The following is a 26,605-nucleotide window of genomic DNA, read 5'->3' on the forward strand; positions in this document are numbered from 1 at the left end:
CAAATGTGTAGGTTTGGTCTATTTCACTGTCACTGCATTAATTAAATAATTCAACAATATTTAATTTATATATAGCACATTTCATACACAATGGTATTTCAAAGTGCTCTGCATCTGTGCTACAAAGAAAACGAGATTAAAGTCAAGTTTAACATTTTTTAACAACGTGAGTAGGAATAATTAAAAATTGTTTAAAGAATAAACAAAAAGACAAAAAAAAAGATAAATGGACTAAATAATGCATTTCAATATCATGAGGTGGATTATGTATATATTCTACAAACATATCCACAATGATTTATAAATAAGCAAACTTTAAAATCAATTTTTAATGTGACTGGAAGTCAAATGCTGAGGTGATTAGCTCAGTTTATTTTGTTCTGTATGAATTATGAGCTAGAGTTGTCTGATGGTTTTTTGAGGGAAGGCCGGTAAGGAATCAGTTACAGCAGTCCATCTTGCTGCTATTTAAAAATAGTTGAATGTTTTGTAATGTTGACACAGCCGCTACCTGTATCAACCAGATGCATGGCTGCTTTTATGAACTCTTTAAACTAATGCACATTTATTACTAATAGCAAGTTTCAAGCAAGTTGCCCAGCAAGTTGCAAAAGTAAAAAATAAAATAAAAAACGAGAGTAGATGTGACAGACAGACAGACAGACAGATAGATAGATAGATAGATAGATAGATAGATAGATAGATTGATAGATAGATATATAGATAGATAGATAGATAGATTGTAATATAATTGGCAATAATTTAATTTAGAATATATATATATATATATATATATATATATATATATATATATATTAATCATTATGTTGATATGGCTATATTTATCACATAGTATAAATGGGTCTGTATGCATATATAAAACTTAAAACTCTCTATATGTTAAATTGGGGCACTTTTTTCATTGAGATGATAGGGAAAATGTCCCAATTACACACACACGACTATCTATCTATCTATATATCTATTAAGGTTAGGAGGGCGTTTCTGTATTCAGTATTAAAAAGTTTAAAACCCCTGTTGTAGACCATAAAGACCAACCAGACACATGATCCAGCTGTTGCTTATAAAAATAGGCCATAAACAACCAAAATGACAAACCTACCTCAATGACAGTCTATTTGCATTATAATGTATGCAAAAAAGGCTGCCACACTCTTTGGCTGTTTGACCTATCGCGTGCGTTTGCGGTGAAAGGTGCCACCCAATGGACGTCCGTCTTTTTCCCCCTGACTGCTGCTGTGCTCTCTGACCCCAGTGGCAGCACGCGTTCATTGCACTCGTCTCTCTCGGGCTCCCCCTCTTCCCACGTCGATGCTGTTCTCTGTCCTGACTCCTTCCTTCCTCGTCTGTCGCATTTCGGTGAGAGAGCGCTAGAGGAGAGAGAGACCCCGGGGGTCGAAGGTTCTGCCCTGGCCGCCGCGACCTCAACCCCTCACGGCTTCCGAAATATCCGATGACCGTCGTCTCTGACACATTCAGCGGACAACCCTGAGTGGTTTTGGGCCAAAAGAGAAGGTACACTCAAGTCGCTTTTGAAGAAGATAGCTAGGGGAAAAATAGCGAGGCACGGATAGAGGTGGCTGGTTGTGATGTTCGAGGGAAAACGTTTAGAACGTTGCCTCAGATACATTGTAACATTTTTAAATCAGTGAAACGAATACATTTGAACATTTTCGCGGCAATATGTTATAACATTTCCGCGTCGTCAAGTTTCTTTCACGTTTATATCTCGGCGTCTGAATAAAGGAATTATTTAGAAAGCGGTCAATATTTATTGGGTTTTATGTGCTCCTGCCTTGCTTTGTGCACATATTATGCGTTATTAACTGGCTATTTGTGCTTTACGAATGAATGTTAAGTAATAGTAAGCAGAATACATTTCGCATTACCCATACAATTAAATATATATAGCGTTACTGAAATCGACTTTCCTCGTGCTGTCTGACGCCAGTTTAGTAGCTTGGCTTTTGTTGACAGATAATTATGGAGTCAGAAGCTGCCAGCACACCGCAGGCTGTTGGTCATAAGTGTTATTAATGTGTCCGGTCTGAAGTCGTCCAGGGAGGGTGCGAAAAGTTCAAGTTTTTGGCAAAAGGTTAGCCCGCCAGAGACGGTGTGAGGCGGCGCGGCTGAACAAAATAAATAAATGCAGAGGGAGGATTGTTCTTAAAACAATTTGTGTATGTGTTTAATTCATATCATGCATATAATTCATGTGTTTTCTCAAAAAAAAAATTTTTAAAATTGCATACCCTGAGAAATTCTACATTCAGTTACAATATACATATATTTTCCTCCCAGCGGATATTATTTAAATCACCAAAATTTCTCAAAGCAACACAAAAATTATGCAAAAGATTGCTTACATTTTTGAACAAATGTAGTTTTATGACTTAAGATCAGATTGCTGAATATATTGTCGATACTGTCTCAGTACTATTTCGTTTAACTGTATTTGAAATCTGCATCATTAACGTTTTGCATCTTGGCGTCTCTGAATGGTGAACCAGATCCAAGCCTTGGGACTAAAGGATGCTTGCTCACCGGATCTGCACTGCACTGCTGTGACCTGCTCATGCCCCATCCAGAGGTGCCATGGCTCGCAGAATATCCTCCCAGGGGAAAGTCACTATCTCCGTGGATGAGTACAGCTCCAACCCAACCCAGGCCTTCACCCACTACAACATCAACCAAAGCCGCTTCCAGCCCCCTCATGTCCACATGTGAGTGTTTGTGTACAGTGTTCCTGTAACTGAAACATTGATTTAATTGATTGATTGAGGACAGAACAGAATGCTGACAGAGAGGACATCTGGTGGCTTTTGTCTCATCTCGCCCGACAGGTGATCCGGAAGGCTCCTGCTTGTAATGAATTATATTGACCTTTTAAACTTGATATTGTTGCGATGTTTGCATATTAAGCATTTTAATTCGATTTTTTGAAGCCATAACAGGGTTTAATAATGCTCTCATGTCTGAGATAATGGCACTATGTAAATCTAGTCCAGTTTTAAACTAGCTATTTATTATTTCTTTGTTGTTTTTTAACATTCAGTCTTTTAGCCGGAATATTGTTGATATACACAAAATACTGTAGTTTGGAATAATTCAGATTTTAAATATATCTTTATATATTTTTTTGATTTTTCACTAGCCATTACTCCAGCCTTGGTGTCATATGACCCTTCATAAATCATTCTAATAATTGTAATTATTTCAAACTTTTGGCAAGTAATCTTTTTCAGCAATAAAGAATTTATACCTACATTTCTTTGTTATTGACATTGAGCTGTGTAAGATGTGCCTCATGTTCGTGTACTTATTAACCAGAAAGAGGTCAAAGGTTAGTTGAGTTGATTAGCTCTTTAACAATAGCTCTTTGACCCGGGGTCAGAGCTCACCTCTAAAGAAACCTGACTATTGACTGATGCTGATGATGGCATAATGAGGCTTGGTGCAGATACTAAAGAATGGACCAACTTGATTAGCTGAGCCTTTGGTGCTTTAATGGTATCATGCAATTAAGGCACATCAGCACAAGCAAAAGGGATCGACCAGGATGCATGTGCCATTGAATAGCTTTTAGCTTAAGTGTGGAAGAAACAGCTATTTGTCATTAAATTGTGTTATGTAACTCAATGCAATTTACTTTGGGCAACAAACTTACAGTGCAGAGTGATTTATCAGATTTATCAGCGCAATATGGCAATTCTCCTGGAAAAACAGGTAGACTATGACATGTTTCAAATAGGAAGCGCAGAAAGGGGTTGTTTCTCCTTCACTTTTAATTCACACATTTTGTTGAAATTGAAATGAAGTTGTTTTGTACCCCCTTGACTTTCATTGTATGGAAAAAGGCAGTTATTCAAAATTTGGGATGCGCCAATCCGATATTCAGTATTGCTCAGATACTGGCATTTTCTGCTGAATCAGGTTATTAGTGAGACAAGCCTCAAAATCTGATATTGTGCGTATACTATTGTGTGTAATTGTTAAACCTCATGAAAGGCACAAAACATCATAAAGCACCATAATGTTTTGTGCACTATATTCCAAGTGTCCCAAAGCCATTCCAGCAGTTTAATATGAAATACAGATGAATATTTAAGTCAAGTTGATGTAAACTCTTCTCTGCTGCGGCTGTGCCGCTCTGTATTGTAGCCTTTCGTATCATTATACTTTTGCACAATGACAGAGTATTGATAGCTTTTCTTGTTTTTCTTATCTATCATATGTTGCTGCCTCATTACTGTGGTGTACATTTAAAAGAAATGTCTTAATTTTATATTTTTATAATTTTATAAATTACTTACTAATTCTTAATAATAATGTATTTTACAACCATACAAATAGCAATGTGTAACATTTTACCAGATTTAGTTCAACACTTTTATTAGTTTCCCACTAAATGTTTTTTTTTATATAATATAATTTTTTTGTCATAGATTATGATTTTTATATATATATATATATATATATATATATATATATATATATATATATATATATATATATATATATATATATATATTATGTTTTTTTCTTTATAAGAAAGTTGTCTTTGTCTATATTAAGTTGATTGTGTGTAACACACAAAAGAGTGATGATCAGTTCAGCACACATTTAGGTACAGAAAGTATACACTGATTAAAAAAACTGCTGGTATTGGATCGGTATTGGACGATACTCAGAATTTTTGGTATCGGATTGTGATTGGTTCTGAAAAAGTGGTATTGAGCCACCCCTATCCAAAATATATTTTATTGTAAGCTTGTAGAATTTTCCTGGGCATCTTTAAAAGGAATAGGTTATTAAAAAATTTAAATAGCTGAAATTAACCCTCAGGACATCCAAGATGTAGATGAATTAGTTTCTTTATCAGTACAGTATATTGGAGAAATTTTGCTTTATATTAGAGCCCGACCGATATATCGTTTGGCCAGTATTATCGGCCAATATTAGCCTGTGGCCGATATATCGATCTCAGAAAATATGCCGCTGATATGATTTTTTTTTTTTTTTACAGAGCATATAATGCAGATAAAATGCTTGAGATGGTATAGTTTTAGTTTGTCCAGCAGAGTGGCTCCATTGCTTGCTTCTGGTGACCTGGATGAAGCGCTTTAAAGCTTAAGTCTATGGAAGAACACTGCCTAAAAGGGTTCTAGCGATCCCAAGGGGTTACTGTCGCGCGGAGGGTGGCATTCGAGAGGGCACCTCAAGCTGAAGAGATCCCCCGAATTTGGTGGAGGTCTGCCGGATAGTGACACCAGTCAACACTTTCACTTCAGTAAGGAGGTCTCTTGTTCAGGCAGCAGCATTCAAGCCTTGTCTTATTCAACCATAAGTGCCCTGTGAAGTGGACTTCACATTAAATTTTGCCATGATTCCAGTTCCAAGGGAATGTATATGTTACATTAGGACATTAAAGGACATATAGGTTGTATAAGGACATTATAGTGCGCGAGACGTAATTTTAAATTATTTATTTACAGCAGTATATTATTCACACTTCTCTAGTAAGTTTCATCTGTATGTGAAGACAATAGCACAAATCTGTGAATGAATGTTCCGAAGTGAAATAAACTTCAGTGGATTAAAGTTGATGGAATTTAATTGAATTAAAGTTGGATAAACTTAAACTTTACTGTTCAGTGCACTGATGTCACACTCATTTTGAATAATAATAGAAATGCTTAAGTTTATTGTTAAATGCCCTGCCTCCATTACATATTTCTGTCAGGTCAAGTGTTTGATCACCACATTTTAGTGATCATTGCAAACAGTGTGTTTTTGTGTATATATTCTGTTTATGTATATACTGTATTTTATTTATTGTACTAGTCAAATGTTTGGACACACGAATGGGAAAGTGTCCAACCTTTTTACTGGCACTGTACTTTTATTTACACAAAGAATATCATCCAAAAAACCCATATCGGTCAGGCTCTACTTTATATCAACTGCTCAGCAATGGATCCTCTGCAGTGAATGGGTGCCATCAGAATGAGAGTCTAAACAGCTAAGAACATATAACTAATATTAATAAGAACAGATAAAAACGTCACAGTAATAAACATGTCTCCAGTCCAACAAATAACATCTTGTGAAGTGAAAAGCTGTGCTTGTAAATAAACCCATGGTGAAGATGTTTTTAATTTCAAACAAGTCCTCTACTTATAATATAGGTTTCTCCAGTGAATAAGTAGTCTTAGCTGAACCAGGAAAGCAATATGCACAGATCAAGAACCATTTACAAGCAAAAAAGAGTCCAAAACAATTATAAACAAATATGTTGGTGGATTTTGATATAAGAGGATAATAGCGGATGGACTTTTTTTTTACTAGAGGAAGTGATATGGATTTTGGACACATCACATCAAAAAACATTAACTGTTATGCTGTTCATGTTGTGGATTATTGTGATGTTTTTATCAGCTGTTTGGACGCATTCTGACAGCACCCATTTACTGCAGAGGATCCATTGGTGAGCAAATTATGTTATGATGGTTTTCTCTGTTCCAATGAAGAACAAACTTATCTGCATCTTGGATGGCTTGATGGTGAATACATTTTAAGCACATTTACTATTTTGGGGTAAACCATTCCTTTAACCTTTCCCGAATTCACTAATAATTTTTACATATAAAGAAATAAATGTTCCCTCAGAAACAAACACTCCTTTTTCTCCCTACAGGGTAGAGCCACTTCCCTACGATGCGCCCAATCCTGTGGGTCATACACGTTTCGTCTGCGTCTCAGACACACACTCCAGGACAGATGGAATCCAGATGCCTTTCGGCGATGTGTTGCTACACACAGGTGACTTCACTGAACTTGGCCTACCAACTGAAGTGAAGAAGTTTAATGACTGGTTGGGTAAGTGTGCAAAAACCAGTCCTGTTACCTTTGCCGACAAGCACTTCCCCCGCTCTCTTCCAACCGCAAACATGTTTTCCAGTTCCAAATCTGGTGGCCTATTTTAAGATGGATGCATATCAGTGTTGTATATTTTGTACTTTCAATGCAAAAAAACGACATTATCGTTACTTTTTTTTTTTTAAATGCCCAGTCGTTGGATTTAATAGGTACCCTTCAGTCTGGTCTCATTGGCCTCGGCAGCAATTCACTTTAAGGTTAGAGAGGTCAAAAATATTGTTTATCTGCTAAAATCAAAGTCACGCTTCCATCTACAATAGGCAGCCACATTTAGCTGTACATTTTCTCTGGTCTGTCAAAGCTATTAGAAATGTGTATATTTCGTTTTATTTCAGATGCTAGGTCACTAAAGAATGTGGTCTTAATGTCACTTCTCAAACATCTGAATAGTCATACAGCTGTAGAGTGCATGATACTGTGAAATAATGTTTTCCGTTTGCTTCCAGATCTGTCATTCTCATTATCTGTCTCCTCTTACAGGCAGTCTTCCCTATGAATACAAAGTTGTCATCGCTGGAAATCATGAACTTACCTTTGATAAAGATTTTATGGCGGAACTCGTAAAGCAGGATTACTACCGTTTCCCCTCTGTGTCCAAGCTGAGAACTGAGGACTTTGACGATGTTCAGTCCCTCCTTACAAACTGTGTGTACTTACAGGACTCTGAGGTCACCATTAAAGGATTCAGGATATACGGGACTCCATGGTAAGCATTTCTAAATAATTGCTGTCATCAATTTTTTTTTTACTTCCTGTTTGCTACATCTGTCGTGCAGAATATTAAGTGAGTTATTAAACATTTTAATTGGATATCCTCAGCAAAGGCATAACCAGGATTAGTTTATATGAAGTGAATTATGAAAACCATGCTCTGGATTACCCACTTTTCACAATCCAATCAATTCAAGATGGATAAAATCTGGAAATCTTGTCCTACATGCTTTTTCTAGTTGAACATTTTGTTTCACTTATAAAAACATAAGTAAAATGGTTCTCTTTCAAGTAAGAGTATGCCGGTACGAGTATTGGTAACCAAACGGTTCACAGGGGAATATATAATATATAAAAACTAATATATATACAACTTTTTAAAAAAGCCCCTCCACGCCCATACGTTTAAGGCCCTATGAATTTTTTTATTTTTTTTTCTCACAATATTTTTTATTGTTACCAAATTCTGTGTTGAATGCATAAAAACAACTCTGTGTTGTGTATTACAATTTTTCTGGTTATCAAATCAAGGCATTAAACATTAATTGCATTTATCTTTTAATTACTAAAAATTAAGCAAACTTTTTTTTTTGGCAAACAAGGGGATTTACTATTAATATTAAAACATGGAAGAAATTTTGTGTGATTATTCCTTAAAAAATTATGTTTGTTTCATTTTAGTAGGAGGAGGAGGAGGCTATGTACACTGTACTGAAAAATAGTTCCAGACTTTTATTTTGACTGGTTGCCGTGAATACCTTTTCAGTTCTGTGTATATTTATTTAATTCATTACATTTATATAGCGCTTTTCTTGGCACTCAAAGTGCTTTACACAGTCAGGGGGTATCTCCTCATCCACCACCAGTGTGCAGCATCCACCTGGATGATGCGACGGCAGCCATATTGCACCAGAACGCCCACCTCACACCAGCATACTGTGAGTGATGAAGCCAATCAGCAGATATGGGGATTGTTAGGAGGCCATGATGGTCAGAGGCCATCAATAGCACCTCTTCCAGCAGCAACCTAGTTTTCTCAGGAGGTCTCCCATCCAGGTACTGACCAGGCTCAACCCTGCTTAGCTTCAATGGGAAACCGGTCTTGGGCTCCAGGGTGATATGGCTGCCAGTTTTATTCAAATCATACGGTCAAATGCTCATGAAGGCTCTCTCAGAGCAGTTCTGGAGAAGTTGTTCATGTGTTTACATCCTCATTAAGTGAGACGACAGAAGCTGAAATTATATAGCTTCAGTATATGTGTAAATGAATAAATGAGACCTTGCGTCTGTGCTTTTCATTAACAGAGTCATGCAGAACATGCAGGATTCATATTTAAATAGACTTTTGTGGCTTAATAGTTACAGATACTTAGTACATTTCGCAATTCGATTTAATTGTAATGACCTACTCCATGACATTCCGCATTAAACTGTGAATTCCATTTTTATGACTGGATTCCACGATTCCGTCTGTGTTTTTCACATCACGGAAATCACAAGGCACTACAATTATACCAGCACAATGTATACTCTCACACTTTAACTGCTTCTATTCTTGAACACTTAATGATTTATCTAATCAAAATAAAAGAGCAGTGCTAATTCTAGGAAAACTCCTGTATCACACACACTCTAGCAGCGGTCTAAAACAGTTTATTTGTTCACCAAATGGATACTTGAAGTTTACTTTGTTCATTTACTTTGTTCATTGTTCATACTTGAAGTTTACTTCAAGTATGAACAATGAGGCATGGATAAGTTCGAAAAAAACAACAGAGCAAACGGAAAGAGCGATCTATAACCTTTAGTTATAAGTATAACAGTTTATATTTCATTAATTTAGGGAAATTAACAAGTCCCTCAAGGGACTATTTGACCAACCAGCTTATTCCTGGTTAAAATGCAAAATGTTATTGATAGTGTAAAAAACATCAACTTTAGAGCACATGCTGACTGATGGAGTAGCATACCTCAACATTACTTACTACCTTCCAGCAACACTACATTCAATGAAGGTAAAATAGTAAAAAACATATTTGTTAAATGGAACCAGAATCTGAACATTTCTAACCATACCCAACCCTAGATATGAAGATCCGTATATTGTAATATATGTTGAATTTTGACATTGGCAACCTTTAAATTATGATGATAGTAAGTAATAAACAGTATTGAGCTGTGAGAAGTTGAGTATTATGCAGTTTTCCTTACCACTATTTTATTTATAGTTATTTAATGATTTTAACGGAACCAGAACCGTTAGGCGGAACCGGAAGATTTCTAATGATTCCCAACCCTAGGTTCAGCACAGATGCAACAGTGCTGTGAGATCCAGTGAGCAGCGTTTGAATTCACCACACAATGATAAGGTTACTGCAAGATCTAGTGAAAAGCATTCAAAATCTGCACAGAAATCTCTGTTATAACAGCGCTGACATATGTCAGGAAACCAGAAGTGGAAATGCTAACTGTAACCATGGTGTTGTGGTAGAAATAGTTGAATGCATTATATCATTCATTTCTGGGTTTGTACAACCTTTTGAGAGAGAAATCAAAGCACCTTTCAATTACTTTCATGCATTTCACACAATTATTTCCAGCACTTTAAAGCTCTAAGATGATCCAGGATGAACAAAATATACTTTGTGGTAAACAAGCACTTAAAATGCATCAAATCACAATTATAATCAGTAGACCGCAGCAGAGGCTTATTTCTACTTTTTCTTTATATTCTGAAATGATAAATTCACTATTATAAATTATAAAATCATCAAGAAATCAGATTTTCTTGTGTATTTTTTTGTGTATGTGACGTAAGTCACAAACTTTTCTTCAGTTTGCTTCTAAATCACATAATCACTGAAGTTGGTCAGTTTCATATGCTAGAAAAATAATGGTACATTTAATAAGAGTGGAATATATACATTTTCTGTATATAAAAAGTAGATTTGGCACCTGTTACTGTTAATACAAGTAAATTTTGTATAGATTTTAAGTCAAGCTTAGTGCTTTACTGTCAAATCTGTATAAAGAAAAGAAAAATAAACAAGAAATTAAAATGAAATTTTATTAGTAACTGCACTTATTAATGCAAAACAATAGTCATTAATGATTAAATTATCTTTATTATGAATACCCCCACACACCATCCCCAGAACTACCAAATCTGTTCTTGGTGCCACTATCTGTAGAACTTAGTGGCGCTGGTGCCACTTCTCTTAAATGTTAGTCTGGAGCCCTGATAGACAACTGGCTGGTCACAGCTCAATAGGAGCACAAAGCGAGAGATCACACAGTCACGCTCCTAGAACATCTACAGAAACTGTGATTAAAATTAAACTCACGAAAAAAGTGTTTTAGTTCCCACACAGTCAGTAACACATCTGGGGTTGTTACTGGACTCAGTGACATTCAGAGCGCGACGGTCAGAGGAGAGGGTAATAAAATTGACACAATGCCTTGCAGAATTTCGGAAAGGGAACAGTGTTTATTTTTGCACATCCCTCAGACTATTAGATCTGATGGCCTCAGCTCTAATAGTATTTCCCTTAGGCAGACTATTTATGAAAGAGTTTCAATGCTGGGTAGCCTCTCTGGGTTGACCCGTTATGGCACTCCCGAAAGAGAATGAGAGTGATGTCAGCGGCAGTCTTTGAACTACATCATTGGCAACACTCATGCTTTCTGGTGCAAGGGGTACCTATGGGCATTGTACAGGCCAGGAAGGTCAGAACAACGGACATGTTGTTGTCTGGCTGGGGGGGGGGGCATTTCATGAGGTCAGGGCAGTGAACAGTAGAGCCCTGCATTTCAGCCTTTTTTACACCCCTCGGGCCGGACTTTGGGACAATTTTCACATCATAGTTCAGACACAGGCCGCCATGCTAGTGGAAACAACATGAGACCATGCTACCGTTACTGTCAAGAGCAGCTCGACGGTGTTTATTGTTCCACCAGACCAGGACCGTGAGGCATGTTTTCGCTAAGTTTCGGTTCATTTTTGTGAAGTGCTCCTGTTCAAGATCTGATGGGTGTTTTCTTTATTTTATAAAAGCACAACATTTTGTTGATATTGTGAGTGCACACAAATAAAAGTAGACCCTTTAGAGTTATGAATGATGTATTACTCTTACCTTTATGAACAAAAATGACTGTGTAGCCACTGAAAAAAAAATGCAAGTGATCGCCCTGGTGCCTCTATGTCCTGCAAAGCACGCTTTAGCTTCCACTCTTCACACAGACTATTGGATATAGTGAAACTTTTTTCTAGGTTTAACATTTAAATATTGTTATATGCTTGAACTGTTTTGTATCTATAGATTTAATTTTAGGCAAGCCGTGAAGGCTTAATTTGTCAAACATAGTCTCACTGTCAAACAAACAAACTTAACAAACAAAAAAGCTCCAAATGTTTTTGTAAATTAACTTAATTTTAAAAAAAGAAAAAAAATCCTCAATCACTTGGCCATTTACATAGAAAACGGAACTATTTTGATATCTGGAACAGTTGTATAAGCTGTTTTGGGAGAAGGGGGAAAGAAAGACGAGCTTGGGTTGGGCTTGGGCCGGTAATTCTAATAAGTTGTCAGGACATGGGCGGCATATTAAAGATTAATACTCATTAAAGTTTCAAAAGTTATTCAGTCAAGAGCAGTGACTGATTTCTTGTCTTTTGATGTTCGATTAATATTAAAAAGTGCTGTCACTTTAAGACAATGCATGGATCCAGTACACTGATATTGCACGTTCAACCGACTGTATTTTATTTACACATTCAACTGACTATGTCTGCTGTAAAAAAAAAAAAATGAAAAAAAAACTGTAAAAAATAAAGTAGTTGGATTTAAATTAAGAAGCACAAAAATCACTTTTTTAAACTCCTTACGTGTATATCCATCTTAAAGTAATTATTAAATGATGTTTTATTTATTATAAATTATTTAAGAAATATAAAAATCACTTTAAACTGAAACTCCTTACATTTATTTAACTTTTTACATTGGTGGTTTGGGGCACAAATAGGATTCATCTGTTACTAGATGGACCCTGAATAATCTGATTTGATTAGACATTGTACCTGGTCTTAAAAGATTGGGAACCACTCCTCTAAAATATTTGGAAAATCCACGATGATCTTTTTTTGGTAAATTGTATTTCAAAGAAAACATTATTTGGTGCTGTTTTTGTATTTGCTTTCATCTTTTTAGGTTAATATAGAATCAGTAGCTGCAGAACGTTTTGATAAAGCTCCATAAATCACCATCAGTGCTGTGTATATACAAACCATATGCAACATATGTCAGGTTTGTAAGTTAAGGCTGATTGACCTACATTAAGTTTGTATTTGATTTATTGAAACTGAATAAGGTTTTATTTCTATAGTATGATTTCTCATGGCTGTTTTATACCTTGAGATAAACTGATTATATCTTCAGTCTTGGGCAGAAAGACCTTTGTAGACCTGGGTTATGTTAGACGCTGTTATACTCGCAAGACGTGTTCTCACTCGCTACAGATAGTGTTACACACATTCACTCTCTCTTTCATTCCATCTCTGTTTCTGTTACTTTTTACTCTCTCTCTCTCTTTCTCTCTCTCTCTCTCTCTCTATATATATATATGTGTGTGTGTGTGTGTGTGTGTGTGTGTGTATATATCATTTAAACTCAAACTTTTTTAATGTGATTAATCGCGATTAATCGATTTGACATCACTATATGTAATATATATTTTGTTACATATAATATAGTCAGTACTTTTGTAGTTTAAGTATTGTGTGTGTAAGAATAATAAATTATATACATAAATGTATTCATTACCATTTTAGATTATGTATATTGTTTTCATTTATTTAATTTATTTTGTTTGCTTAAAGTACTCGTTTTTGTCACACAAAAAAAAATTGGGGGCATAATTTAGTGCTATCATACTGATAATTTTGATTTCTGTGTAACAAACATTAACAACAACAAACAGAAATACGGTACTCACTATTTGAAACACCACAGTGTGATGTATTTAGATTGACAGTCCAAATACAGTACCATCTTGTCCAACTAAAATATTCAAGCCAACCAAAATTAGAATGATAACTTTGGTAAGAAGTGGGAAAACCAGATATATGCGATGGGTGGTCTTGGTGGGGGTGCGCTGTGGTCATAGTTTTCCCAGCCTCTGATGCAGGAAGTGCTTTTTGTAACACATCCTGGTGCTTCGTTGAGAGCCAGGATCAAAAAGTAAGGCCGACCCCGGTGTGCCCTTCCAAGTGCATGCTCGCAGTTGGCCGCTCTGACCCTCTTGACCCCAGGCCTCAGCTATCAAGGAGGTCATTTACGCAGCTTCATTCTTCTTCCCTACAAAGTTTTCAGTCAGGCTTGACTCCTGTCTAGCCGACGGTAGAAGACGAGAATGTTTTATGTCCATTTATTTATTGCTATTCCCTTTCATGGTGGTACTCGCATCAGTACATTGACCTTGAAATGATTACTCTCTACAAATATCCAGCATACCTTTGTAGGCCTAACCGTAACATCTAATAGAAGCGATGCTATCTTGCATAGCTTGGCAAGCACTATCCTGATAACGGCAAATGTGGTAATCCTGCTTACGATATGCTAGTTATCCACACTGATATGTTCTGTATATTTTCCAGCTTGCAGCTGTGATTGGTTTGATTAACGTTTAAGCTGGTTGTGCTAGACATTGATTTGGCTTTTGAAATCAAAGGCTCTTTAATCCTCTTAGGAAAGGCAGGCGTAAGTCATGTGACCCAAGTTCATCATGGGTGAGTGTTTGCAAGGGCAGTAGGGATGTAACGGTTAACCGCGAGCCGGTTGAAAATAGATTAAAATGTGTGACGATTCAAATTGGATAAGATGCTACACAAATCGCGATTCAATTACAGGTAGGAGTTGTGAATGAATGCCTGAGGGGAAATTTTTGTCTCTAGAAAAGTTAAGATAGGATTTTTTCTTTTAATTTGCCTCTGTATAATGCATATTACATTTCATAAGTGCAGCGCTGCTTTGTTTACAGATGAAACCAAGTAAACTCTTTATGCGCCACCTGCGGGCAGAGAGTGAACTGTCTCATTCAGCTCGTCCGCTTTAGTTTCATGCAGATATTTTTTATACATAGTTTCACAAAACTGAAGTCAAACCATTCTGAGATGATGAGTTTGTCTTAAATCTCATATTGAAAAAAAAATTGTGAATTGAATCGTGAATCGAATCATGAGTTGAGTGAATCTTTACATCTCTAAAGGCCAGGCTATAATATATAGTGGGGGTGCATCTGTCTTGTTGCCATGGAAACCGTATCACCGTTTCATTCTTGTGATTATGATGTGCTTGTGAATGAATGATCAGGGATGATATAACAGTCATTTGTGTTTTTTCAGGACACACAACAAAGCTGTATCTGCATTAGTATGGATAGATACAAAGTGTATGGTTTTCTCTCTGTGAGTGGTCAGAACTGTGTGAAGCTAATTATATGAGTATTGGTAGCATTAGTATGTCATTTAAGGTGAGGACAGTTTATCCCCATTGCTTTGTTTATGTTGATTGTCCCCACAATTTTATGAAATGGCTCTACTGTTTAAAGTTTGGATTTTTTTTCTTCAGTAGGAGTGGGTGATATCCTGGTAGACACAATTAACCGACTGAATATTTGTCAACCGGCAGAGATTTTGGAATATTTTCTCTATCATTTCTCTAAAACAAGTGATTTGTGTTTAAATGCAATCAGCAGCAAAAGAGAACTCATTTCTCTCTGCGTAGTGTCAGAGAGGTGCGCACAGGTGCCTTTATTTTTGCTGCTTTTGCAAGTATCTTCATTAATACAGTAATTTAGATTTTAAGTGAAAGTGAAAGCAAACAGCTGAGAAGAAAAAAAAGCGACAGCATGTTGGATCTGAGCATCTCTTAAAGTAACAGCAGTCTAATATTCCTGCGGTCTGTCATTCTTGCAGAATATACAACTATATGTTTAATTCTTATTTATATAAATATGTTTTCTTATTTATTTGTTCTACTGTAGTAGTTTTTTTTTTTCCTGTTCATTGTAATAAGTGACTGTTTTCTTGTCTTCGATGAGCTTGAGTTTTTTTTTCTTTTTCTTTAATTTATTATTAGTTTTTCTTATGATACTGACACTAGTGACAAGAATTATGAAATGGATAAGACACATGTCTTTGGTGTGAGAGACCCGGGTTTCGAATCCACTGTGAGACACCAATGTGTCCCTGAGCAAGACACTTAAAGGTGCTGTAGGGAACTTTTGTAAAAATGTTTAAATATTTATTAAACCTGTCATTATGTCCTGACAGTAGAATATGAGACAGATAATGTGTGAAAAAAATCCTCCCAGTGGTCCTATTGCCATTTGCAGAAACTCCATCGCTCCCGGTGAAAAATAACCAATCAGAGCTGCGGTCCGTAACTTTGTTTGTGTTCAAAATGTAGAAAAATGAACATAATACGTACACCATGAATCCATTTTCCAAACCGTGTTTTTAGCTTGTCCTGAATCACTAGGGTGCACCTATAATAAGTGTTTATATTCGGACAATTTAAGATTGCTTCGGGGGTACCGCGGCAGAGTAACCCAGTACCTTTGTGATTCTTCATAGACATAACAGAGAGAAGTAGTTCCGGCTACGATGTTCTTCCGCAAGACGCAAGCAGTTCTGTTTATTAACCACTAGAGCGTCAAAAGTTACCCACCGCAGCTTTAACTCCTAGTTGCTCCGGAGGCGTGTGACCTCTGACATATATAGCAATTGTAAGTTGCTTTGGATAAAAGTGTCAGCTAAATGAATAAATGTAAATGTAATGAAATGTCTATGTTATCAAAAGTTTGATATCATAAAGTCATTGTTTAAAGCAAAAATAACTATATTGTGATTATATAGTGTTACCATTAAATAAAATTACTCATATTGTAATAGAAGATTTTGGTCATATCACCCACCCGTATGATTCAGTAAAGATGCGTTAAATTGGAAAGATATTTGTAAGCAAATTTGTTATTTGACATTTGTAAATACTATTACAAAATATTTATATTTCAGATAAAGGGTGTTCTTTTTAACTTTTCAAATAAAAAATTAGCTTCCACTAAAATATTAAGCAGCACGACTGCTTTCATCATTGATAATAAGAAAGGTCACTTGAGCAGCAAGTTGAGTATATTAGTCTGATTTCTGTAAGATCATGTTACACTGAAGACTGGAATAATGGCTTTTCAGCTTTGCCATCTCAGGAATTAAATATATTAAAACAGAAGAGTTATTTTTCAATTGTAGTAATATTTCACATTATTTCTGATTTTACTGTGACCAAAAAGATCAGATATGCAAACGTTTCTCAGAAGGCCAAAAAAAAAGATTTGTTGTGTTTGATGTAAATTGTTAGAAAACTATTGGCCCTTTATTACTAAAACTGTGTAAAATGTGAATGTGAAATGTGAAAAACAAATTGTGAATTGTTGTAGTCTTTTTAACAGAAGAGAAAGCTTTGAACAAACTGTGCCTTTGTACAGAAATGGCTTTGCTCTAAACGGTCAGTGTAACATATTTGGTTTCCTGTGTAAATTGACCACCTTTCTAGATGATTTCATTCTGGCTGGCAAGGATGAGATAAATATTAACATTTTGTGAAGCGGTAAATCACACAATGCACTGATTTTAGTACACATGAAGACACACACAGGCTTGTTATAACATCTTGATAGCTTAATGTGCTTTAAAGTATTGTACCTCGGTAGCATTGACTCTTGGAGGCCTGCTAATGAATATTAATGAACTCATCTGAATTGACTGAATTAAGGTGTTGACAAGGATCTGTAACAGTCTGATGTTTCTCATCTCTCCTCTGATTTTCACATTCATCTATCCACAATGTGATGGCTTTCACATGTTCCCCCGAGCATCGATCCTATGGCCTAGTTGTTGCAAGTCCTATATTCTTGCAGTTGAGTCATATGTTTCTTGCACTTTTAGTTTCCCATGTAAAATTTCTTTTTTTAATTCGTCATTGACCTTCATGGAAAAATCGCAGAACTCGCATACTGTGCTTAAATGTAATTACCCCGTCCATCCGGTCCTCTCAGTTATCAACAGAAGCCTCCATAGAAGCAATGATTTTCTTCAGCTCCTGCCGACAAGCTACCTGCTCACGTCACTGATTGTAAGCTGACCCCTGGCCCGAAGGTGGCGTCATTTGTCAGTGGTAATTAACAGCTGACATCTCCTCTGCTGGGCCTGATGGCTGGTGGTGTTTGCAGTACCGGGCAGTGAGGATTGAGAAATCAAGGGGGGTGGAGGGCATAGTGAGGGCACAGGGAAAGAGAGAGCCATGGACCGACTAAAATAAGTGGTCAGATGCCCGTTAGCAAGCAGACTATACAAAAATATGTCAGCCATGTAGAAGTTTCTTTCAAAACTGATCTATTCACAAGCATACTAAGGAGTTGAGTGGGCCACAAGTTTATTTTTTAAGTTATTTTTTTAGGGGGGCGGGGTGCAACGTGCAGACACAACATGTTTCATTTAGTTGTAGTCTACCTTTGTAGTAAGCGTTATTTTAAAAGTTTTTTTTTTTACTGCAGTCTGGTTGACTTTAGTGCAACATGACAAATGTAATTATTATATTATTATAGATTATTATAAATTGTTTTAATCTTTCTTTTAATCCAGTTTTGTTTATTGAGAGGCTAGGTCTTGTTTTTCCTTTGATTTGTTTGAATTCACTCGTTCAATCTTTTTTTTCTTGGCAAATGAATAAACAGCTTTAAGTTAACATGAAGCAGTCTTCCTAAGCTATTTCACATCCATAATGTGAGTGTGAATTTATAAAGCTTTCTATTTTAAATAAATGCTGTTCTTTTGAACTTTCTATTCATCAAAGAATTATGAAAGAAATATTAATCAACATCTGTTTTAAACATTGATATTAATAAGACTGAGCAGCAAATCAGCATATTAGTCAGTTTTTTAAAGGATTGTGTGATACTGAAGACTGGAGAATTAGCTGCTGAAAAATCAGCTTTTCCATCATAAAAATAAATTACATTTTAAAATACAGTAAAGTTGAGAAAAGTTATTTTAAAATGTAATAATATTTCACAATATTGCTGTTTATACTATAAGTAAATCCATCTTGGTGAGCGTAAAATACTTATTTCAAAAACTCCAAACTTAGACCTAATGTATTTTCAGACTTTGATGATATAGGGGCAGAAAAAGTTGTTTTTGTATTCATTTCCATCAAAAAATATTTGGTATTTGCACCATATTGTAAGGAATATTTAAAAGGTTTGCTGTCAGACTTGCTCTGGGATGTTCTTTGCATTTACAAAATCAGACTAGACAGGAAATCCCAACAGCGTCTCATTTCCTCTCTACTCTCATTTTTCTTTCTGTCCCATGTCCAGCTCTGCTTTTTCCCTCCTGACCGTTGATAACCTTCTCCAACATCACTTTCACAATCACACATCTTTCCCTGATCCCCCTCTCTTTTGCCGTCCCGCTGTCAGGGGCAGATAAATATTTCAGTAATCCTTTTTGCATGTGAGGTGTTTGAAGGACTTGCAGGTCTGTGCATTAGAGTAACACACTGATTCCTAAGCAAGCACTGGGAGTGTGTGTTACTGGCTCAGCCGGCTGCTCCTGTGTGCCACTGTGTGTGTACGTGTCTAGGTCACCGAGAGTTCATCAAAACAAAGTGCTGACACAGCCAAAACAAACACACACGCAGACACAAATATACACTAGTGTCTCTGTACTGAACAGAGTTTTTGACAGTGAAAGTCTCTTTTCTCTCTCTCTCTCTTTTTAAACTTACATGGTTAAACTTTATTTTTATTTTTTTGACAAGTAATGGACTTATAATATAATGATTATATTAACTTTATTAATTATAATAATGTTTAATTATGCTAATTATATTTAAAAGTCACTGGCAAATGTTTTCGGTTAATTCTACATAAAAATTTTGTCTAATAATAAATCTTTTAACTATTGCCAATCTTTACATTTATCATAAAGAGATCCCCATTTTCATGTACATGTTGGGAAGTAATGACTGATGTTTGTGTGTGAGTTAAAGCAGACCAGCCGGAGTATGTTTGCTGGAAACCTATCAGGGTTTGAGAGATTGTACCCAAGAGTACCAGCCTGGTGCACAGTGTTCGAAAGCAACCACTCGCCTTTATTTGCCTTCCCATCAATCATCCACGGACAAGCCCGGCTACCCAGCATACACACACATACACTGAGACCTCAGCAGGCATTTCCTGTGTTCAGGCTATATTTCATCCACTATCAACTCTATTCTCTCAAATCTATGAAGAAGTGCTAATGGATAGACAAACAGTAGACCAGCCTTTGATGATGGACATTAACCTGTTGAACCTACCTAACTTGAACCTACCCAACTTGAAATGGTCTGCTACACACAAAATTAATATTTGAAAAGATGACACTTTAGGCTTTACTTTCCTTCATCCAGAGTTGATAATGCTCAAAAAGATAAAAAGTTATAGACACTACAATGCCAAAAAAAATTTACCACACTGAATGTTTTTTTATTATTATTTCAAAAACAAATATGAAATCAGTCCTTGAGCAATCCAGAAAAGTATTGGGTTGAATGTCACACGAAAGATACCATGAATATTAAGATTCATGCAGCCATTATTCTGAGATCATGTATAGTCCTCCCACACCATTTGAGGAAAAATAACCACTAAATTAAACCCTTACAAATGTAAGGGTTCTACAAACTATTTTGTGTTTCTTGGGAATCGAACCCACAACCTTTTGCACTGCTAACACAATGCTCTACCACTGAGTCACAGGACCACCCAACACTTTTTTGGATTTTGATTATTGATAAGCGCAATTATTAAAACCATTTTATCTCTCATTTGTGTGTGTTTTTTTATTTTTTTTAGTAAATCTTGAGCCTCATCATGTATGGTTAGGAAACGTATTTGGAGAACAGCTGTCTTATTTGACAGACCTTGTTCTTTTGCAAGGTTTAACTGGGTCTCTAAGTATAATTGGGAGTTATTTTAAAGCGACAGTCTCCATGCTTTTTCCTTTTTTCCTCTAAAACCTTTTCTTTCTTTCTGTAATTGGTTTTCAATACACCGCTCCAGGGCTGTCTTTCTGTTGTTATTCTTAGGTGGAAATGACTGGGCCCTAGTCCCTCGTCTATTTCAACATAATTCAGTGAATGAAAAAGAAGATCCAGGCCTCAGGTCTCAGAGAACATGTTATGAAAACCCTTTCCCCCTTTAGTCTTAACCTTTTGCTTCTCAGAGGCTCTGACTTTGTCAAGTGCTCATAAAAAAACCTCCGGACAGCTGGGCATATGAGCTCATACATATATGTATGTCTGTGAGCACCATAGAATCAAGCTCTTTAAGACTTATTAATGCGATTAGCTGCTTCAACTAAGCTATTTAGTATTTGCAATCTCATCCTTTCTAATGCTTCTTTTATTTCAAGCTTTTTTATATTAATCATATTAATCAATCAGGTCATATCACAAGAGGATTCACAAAAATGTAACTGGCTTGATAGGATTTAAACATGCCCTATGTACTGGTAAGAATGTTTTCATGTGTGCTGAATGTTGCTTAAAATTTTCATAATTATAAAATTGGTAGATTTTACCTTTGTGGTCTTAAAGTCTTAAAGGGTCAGTTCACCCAAAAATTAAGATTCTTTCACTATTTACTAAACCCACAAATCCATTGTTCATCTTCGGAACAAAAAGATATTTTGGGATGAAATCCAAGAGCTTTCTGACCCTGCATAGACAGCAATGCAACTGACACGTTAAAGGCCCAGAAAGGTAGTAATGATATTGTTAAAATAATCCATGTGACATCAGTGGTTCAACCGTAATGTTCTGAAGCTATGAGAATACTATTTTTGCGCAAAGAAAACGAAAATAATAAGCAGTCACTTTGTTTTTTAAAGTGTTTAGATGAAATATCTATTTCCCAATCTTTGGCACATGGTTGCTCATTTAGAGTACTCCAAATTAATAAACTTAGGAAGAAACTCATGTGCATACATGCGAGTTGTGAATGAGATGTTCTCCTGTATGTAAAAAAATTCTCATTAATTAAGCACATTAACATATAGTCACCTCCATTTTAGCGTTGGTTTCAAGCTGGGTTGAAATCCTGCACCGTAGTGCAGCTTCTGAAGTGCTGTTGAGCAGTTGCAGACATTGCTCTCCACAGTGCTTCCAACTCTCATTTGTCTGCACTGCCTCCATCCATCACCCAGCTCTGCTTATCAGCATGGGGTCAGTTCCTGCCCTCTCTACCAAGGCCTACATTTAGCCCTGGCCTTGCACAGCCTTGTCTAGCTGGGGCCAGACACTTGGCCCTTATCAGACGGGGTCTGAAAGTGGTAAATAAAGGTCTGGCCCGGGTTACTGCAGGCTGTCAGCAGGCCCATCCCAGAGGGGAAATAAAACTCTTATTAACATGCTTCTGCTCATTGGTGCTGACAGCTTGATCAATCTGCTTCCTCTGCAGATGACCTCTGCGAACCGCCGGACGCCCTGATGGAGACTGAAACGAATAGCTTGTGTTCCGCCATGGCCTCAAATCTGATACTGCAAAACTCGAAAGCATTTTTAGATATTTTTTTTTTAATGCACCTTACCAACTAGTCTACTTTGAAAATAGTTTTTGATAATACTGTCAACTTTTGCGTATGTGTGAGAACAGCATGCAGGTATGTGTATGATGATTTCGACATTTATGAAGTGTGTAAAATGCGTCTGTCTGCTCCCACAGGACCCCGTGGTTTAATGGATGGGGGTTTAACTTACCCCGTGGCCAGTCTCTCCTCGATAAGTGGAACCAGATCCCTGAAGATGTAGATATTCTTATGACACATGGGCCTCCTCTGGGTAAGCACTGAAATGTGGATGTAACTCTAGATGTTGAGTATGTATACATCAGTTTGTGTCTGCGGATGGACTGTTGTATTTTAAAATCATCATAAATGTGGTCATACGCCACAAAGGATGTGATGTTGGACTTTGTCCAGGGTTCAGAGATTGGGTCCCAAAAGAACTTCAGAGAGTTGGCTGCGTGGAACTACTCAATACAGTACAAAAGAGGGTCCGACCCAAACTCCACGCATATGGGGGAATACATGAAGGTAAGAGCATGGCACTCTTATATAACATTTTATATATATATTAAAGCATTATATTGTATAACAGATACATGTATAAAACGGGTTTCTTTCTCATTCTCAGGGTATGGTATAATGACAGATGGCTATACAACATTTATCAACTCCTCCACATGTACAGTCAGCTTCCAGCCTACCAATCCCCCAATCGTATTTGATCTCCCCAACCCAGGAAACTCCTGAGACTCATTAAACCACACCCCTTTTTCAACATAACTCTTCCTTACTTAAGAGTATTAGTCTTTTTGTACTGCTTGTATTTAAAAATGCATGGAAATCTAATATTTTTTTTAAGTCGGATTGAAGCCGACACCATTTGAATGACTTGAGAATTGACTATTGTAGGTAAATAATAATTTGTGAATTCATATTTGTAATTTGTTTGCATCAGTTGCCTTCCGTTTTATTTTTTAGTGGTCAGGATCTTAAAAAGTGCATTATAAAGGTACTCCCAAAAGTTTCAGCAATACTTGACCATGTCTGATTTAATATTAATTGTGTTTTGTAAATTTAATATAAACTTATTTATAGTTATGAACTCTGTGTGGTGTATTCAATTTTGGATTTAAATAAGTGCGTACTTCACCCTGTCAAAAGGTCCAATGGGTCTGATATTTATTACTCCAATCAGACTTTGCTCTTTTTTTTCATAAAGAAGACATCTTTATCTACCAGGCCATTAAACACCATAACACAAGCATTCTTCCTTTCAACATAAAATAAAGTGACACAGTTTATCATTTTATATTTATTATTGCTGAGCTGCTTTTGTCCTACAATTACAGTTTAGAAGAAGAAATGTGCAAATTCTCCAGATCACAAAGATACTGTACCTGATCTGATTTTGCATTTGGCACATATCAAAAGTGGACGAGAACTTTCAATATAATTGGGTCTACCTCAGGAGATATACAGAGATAATTCTGGTTCTTCTCTTTAAAGATTCAAGCACAATCGTTTATCCTAGATTTGCAATCTCTTCGTATTCTATTGGTTGCGAAACTGGAAATGACATCACAACACTAAGCCATTTCATTTCTCCTCATCTCCATTTTTAGTCGTTGTAATAATGTGCATTGTATATTTCACTGTGGATCTTGTAAGCACAAAAAAGTTTTTTGTAGTTTCTGCTATTGTAAATGCTTTATTTATATGTTTTGTGACTTTTTATCCATTGTGACATCTAACCAGGTTTATATATGCAAATAAAACTTCAAGATTTTTATCTGATGTCTGTTATTTATCTTTTTGTCTTGCAAATCGGACAAAATAAATATTATCAACATTTATACACCCATATGTCTCTCCAAACCTGACCTGGTTTCTTCTGTGGCACACAAAAGACGTTTAGAGGAATGTATTAAGTTGTTTTTTTCCCTACACAATTAAAGTGAAAGGTGACCAGAAACTGTCAAATATCAAATAACAGGCATAATAAAAGTATTCTTAAAGCCAAAATACTGAAATATTGCTTGACTGTGTGCGCTAACAATTGACTTTCATTGTAAGGAAAAGAGCAGCTTGTACAAATTTTTATATACAAGTCATACTGGTTAGGTTGAGTACAGTAAATGACAAATGTTTCATTTTTTGGTGAACTATCCCTTTAAAAGCGTTATTTCTTTCTCACAAAGTAAATAACGATACATTTTATCTGTAGTTTAGCAATGGCTTTGATTGATTAATGCTGTCCATTAATTACCCCACATCTGTCAGACTTGAAAGAGAATAGATAGCGCAGACAGGGATGGCCATAACCTCGTGTTGTCCTGTCAGATGCTATTGATCGTGGATATTTGTCAGCGCAGCCTCGGCGTCCTCGTCTGATGGATGCCAGAGGCTGATGCTAACTCTGACCCCATGTGCTCCCGCTGATAGCAGCAGCAAAGACATTCAATCAGCCGATGCTTCACAGTGTCAACCAACGCTAAACACTAAAACGGAGATGCAGAATGGGTTGCTTTTTCAGCAGCGTAACACCAGGTTCTCAAGATCAGGTTTAATACATGATATCAGACACAGCGCTTGGTTTCACATGCCCTTCCCCCGAGCAAAAACGTTTATATCTTGAGTGTCCTGGAATTTTGGGAGAGCGCTGTTTCCTGTCCCTTCTATTATACACTCATGACCTGCTCCCTTTTGTGGAACCCATACAGTAAAATTGTAGAACATTCCCATTACGGATAGATTTTCCATAAATAGATAGAAAGAGACACACATTCTTATACATATATAATGAATTCATTTTATGAGGTATATCATTGTACTTTATATCCACGTTCAGAAATACTTAAACTGATTGATAAATCACCGCACCTAGAATATTTTCTAATATTCACTATTGTCGATAACAATTCTTGTCAATACCAAAAACCATAACTAGGCCAATAAAGATAGTTATGATTAAATTGGCATCCACATCAACGGATGATACCGTTCTGTTAATTATAAGCCCACGCTACAGTTTTATCATCCGCTGCTTTAAATGCTCAGTCTCTTTAAAGTGGATTCTGATTGGCTGTAAATGTTTTTCATTGTTCATCAGCTAGAAAAAAATATCCTGTTTCCAATTATATTGTTTCTCTATGTCCTTATTGTTAAGGCCCATTCACACCAGACATAATGTTAGTATTCTTTGTGCACAAAAAGTTCCGTAACTTCACAAAATAGTTGAACCACTGATGTCACATCGACTATTTTAAAGATTTCAGATTTCATCAAAAATATCTTAATTTGTTTTCCGAAGATGAACAAAGGTCTAATGGGGTTTGGAACGACATGAGGGTGAATAATTAATGACGGCATTTTCATTTTTGGGTGTACTGTCCCTTTAATATCTATCTTGTTCCATGTTTAACACCAGTCATTTGTGTCACCTTGTGTTACAGGATGTTCCCTATTCTTTCCAGTCCTTTCTTAATCCTAATCACAAGCTTAATCCTATGTTTAACCCGATCTTGATTTTGTAACAAATCCTAATCCTATCCGTCCCTAAGATAAGAAACAAATTATTGCTGCTCAATTCATTATAATATGCTTTATAAATGTATATACCTTAATTAGGTACACAAAGAGAGCAACCTTTGTATGGTATTTGAAAATCCATCTTTGATAAGCCTAAATTAAATAAACTTTTAAGTAGAGAATCTGAACACATGCTTTTATTCTACTTTCCAATCATTAAAAACAATCACTTAAGGCATTTTGTGCATATTGTTAACCTATGCATAAAACAACTCACAACCCGATTTTGCTCGGTATAAATATCTAAAATCATGATTAATTTTGATACTGTAATAAACAGCCTTATCCAACTAGAAACATGATGCATAGAGCTTTAAATATATCTAAACATATACCGTATAATTTAATAGACAAAGCCCAGTCTTTAGGGTTTTGGCTCCATCTTGTGGCCAAAGAAAGCTTGTTATAAACTGCTTTGATTATATGATTATATCATACAAAGGGGTAAGTAAATTTCCTACAATTCACCATTTAATGTCATTTATCATTTTTGTAGTTTCATAATTGCTAATGGCATTCAGCTTCAAAAGTATATGTGTTTTCTCTGCAGGTTTAATTATAACTTAATTTAACTGATTGTACGTTTAATCAATTGTATAAGATATCCTTTATGTTTATTATGGTGTGGTTTCCATTTGAGTGGAGTAATGTTATCATTCCGCTTGTATTCATGGTTTA

General features: G+C 36.1%; 1 protein-coding gene across 2 annotated transcripts; it reads left to right on the forward strand.

The window, feature by feature from the left end:
- The first annotated feature begins 1,251 nt into the window (after positions 1-1,251).
- Positions 1,252-24,133, forward strand: LOC113043127 (metallophosphoesterase MPPED2-like). 2 transcript variants are annotated; one of them, XM_026202317.1, is made up of 7 exons: positions 1,252-1,536; positions 2,532-2,744; positions 6,719-6,900; positions 7,441-7,666; positions 22,498-22,613; positions 22,730-22,867; positions 22,968-24,133. In XM_026202317.1, the coding sequence occupies exons 2-7, from the start codon at positions 2,617-2,619 to the stop codon at positions 23,084-23,086; spliced, it is 909 nt and encodes a 302-aa protein (XP_026058102.1). In that variant the 5' UTR covers positions 1,252-1,536; positions 2,532-2,616; the 3' UTR covers positions 23,087-24,133. The 2 variants fall into 2 exon arrangements, with proteins under 2 accessions (XP_026058102.1, XP_026058103.1); XM_026202318.1 differs by having other exon boundaries at positions 1,255-1,536; positions 22,754-22,867.
- The last annotated feature ends 2,472 nt before the right edge of the window (positions 24,134-26,605 follow it).

This window comes from Carassius auratus, chromosome 25 (assembly GCF_003368295.1).
Source record: "Carassius auratus strain Wakin chromosome 25, ASM336829v1, whole genome shotgun sequence".
Taxonomy (NCBI): Eukaryota; Metazoa; Chordata; class Actinopteri; order Cypriniformes; family Cyprinidae; genus Carassius; species Carassius auratus.

What these genes read in the sequence shown, in the direction of transcription:
- LOC113043127 (XM_026202317.1), top strand. Translation starts at nt 2,617, where the DNA reads ATGGCTCGCAGAATATCCTCCCAGGGGAAAGTCACTATCTCCGTGGAT. An exon ending in AGGATATACGGGACTCCATG is followed by an intron (nt 7,667 to 22,497) that starts GTAAGCATTTCT and finishes CTGCTCCCACAG; the next exon opens with GACCCCGTGGTTTAATGGAT. An exon ending in GACACATGGGCCTCCTCTGG is followed by an intron (nt 22,614 to 22,729) that starts GTAAGCACTGAA and finishes TACGCCACAAAG; the next exon opens with GATGTGATGTTGGACTTTGT.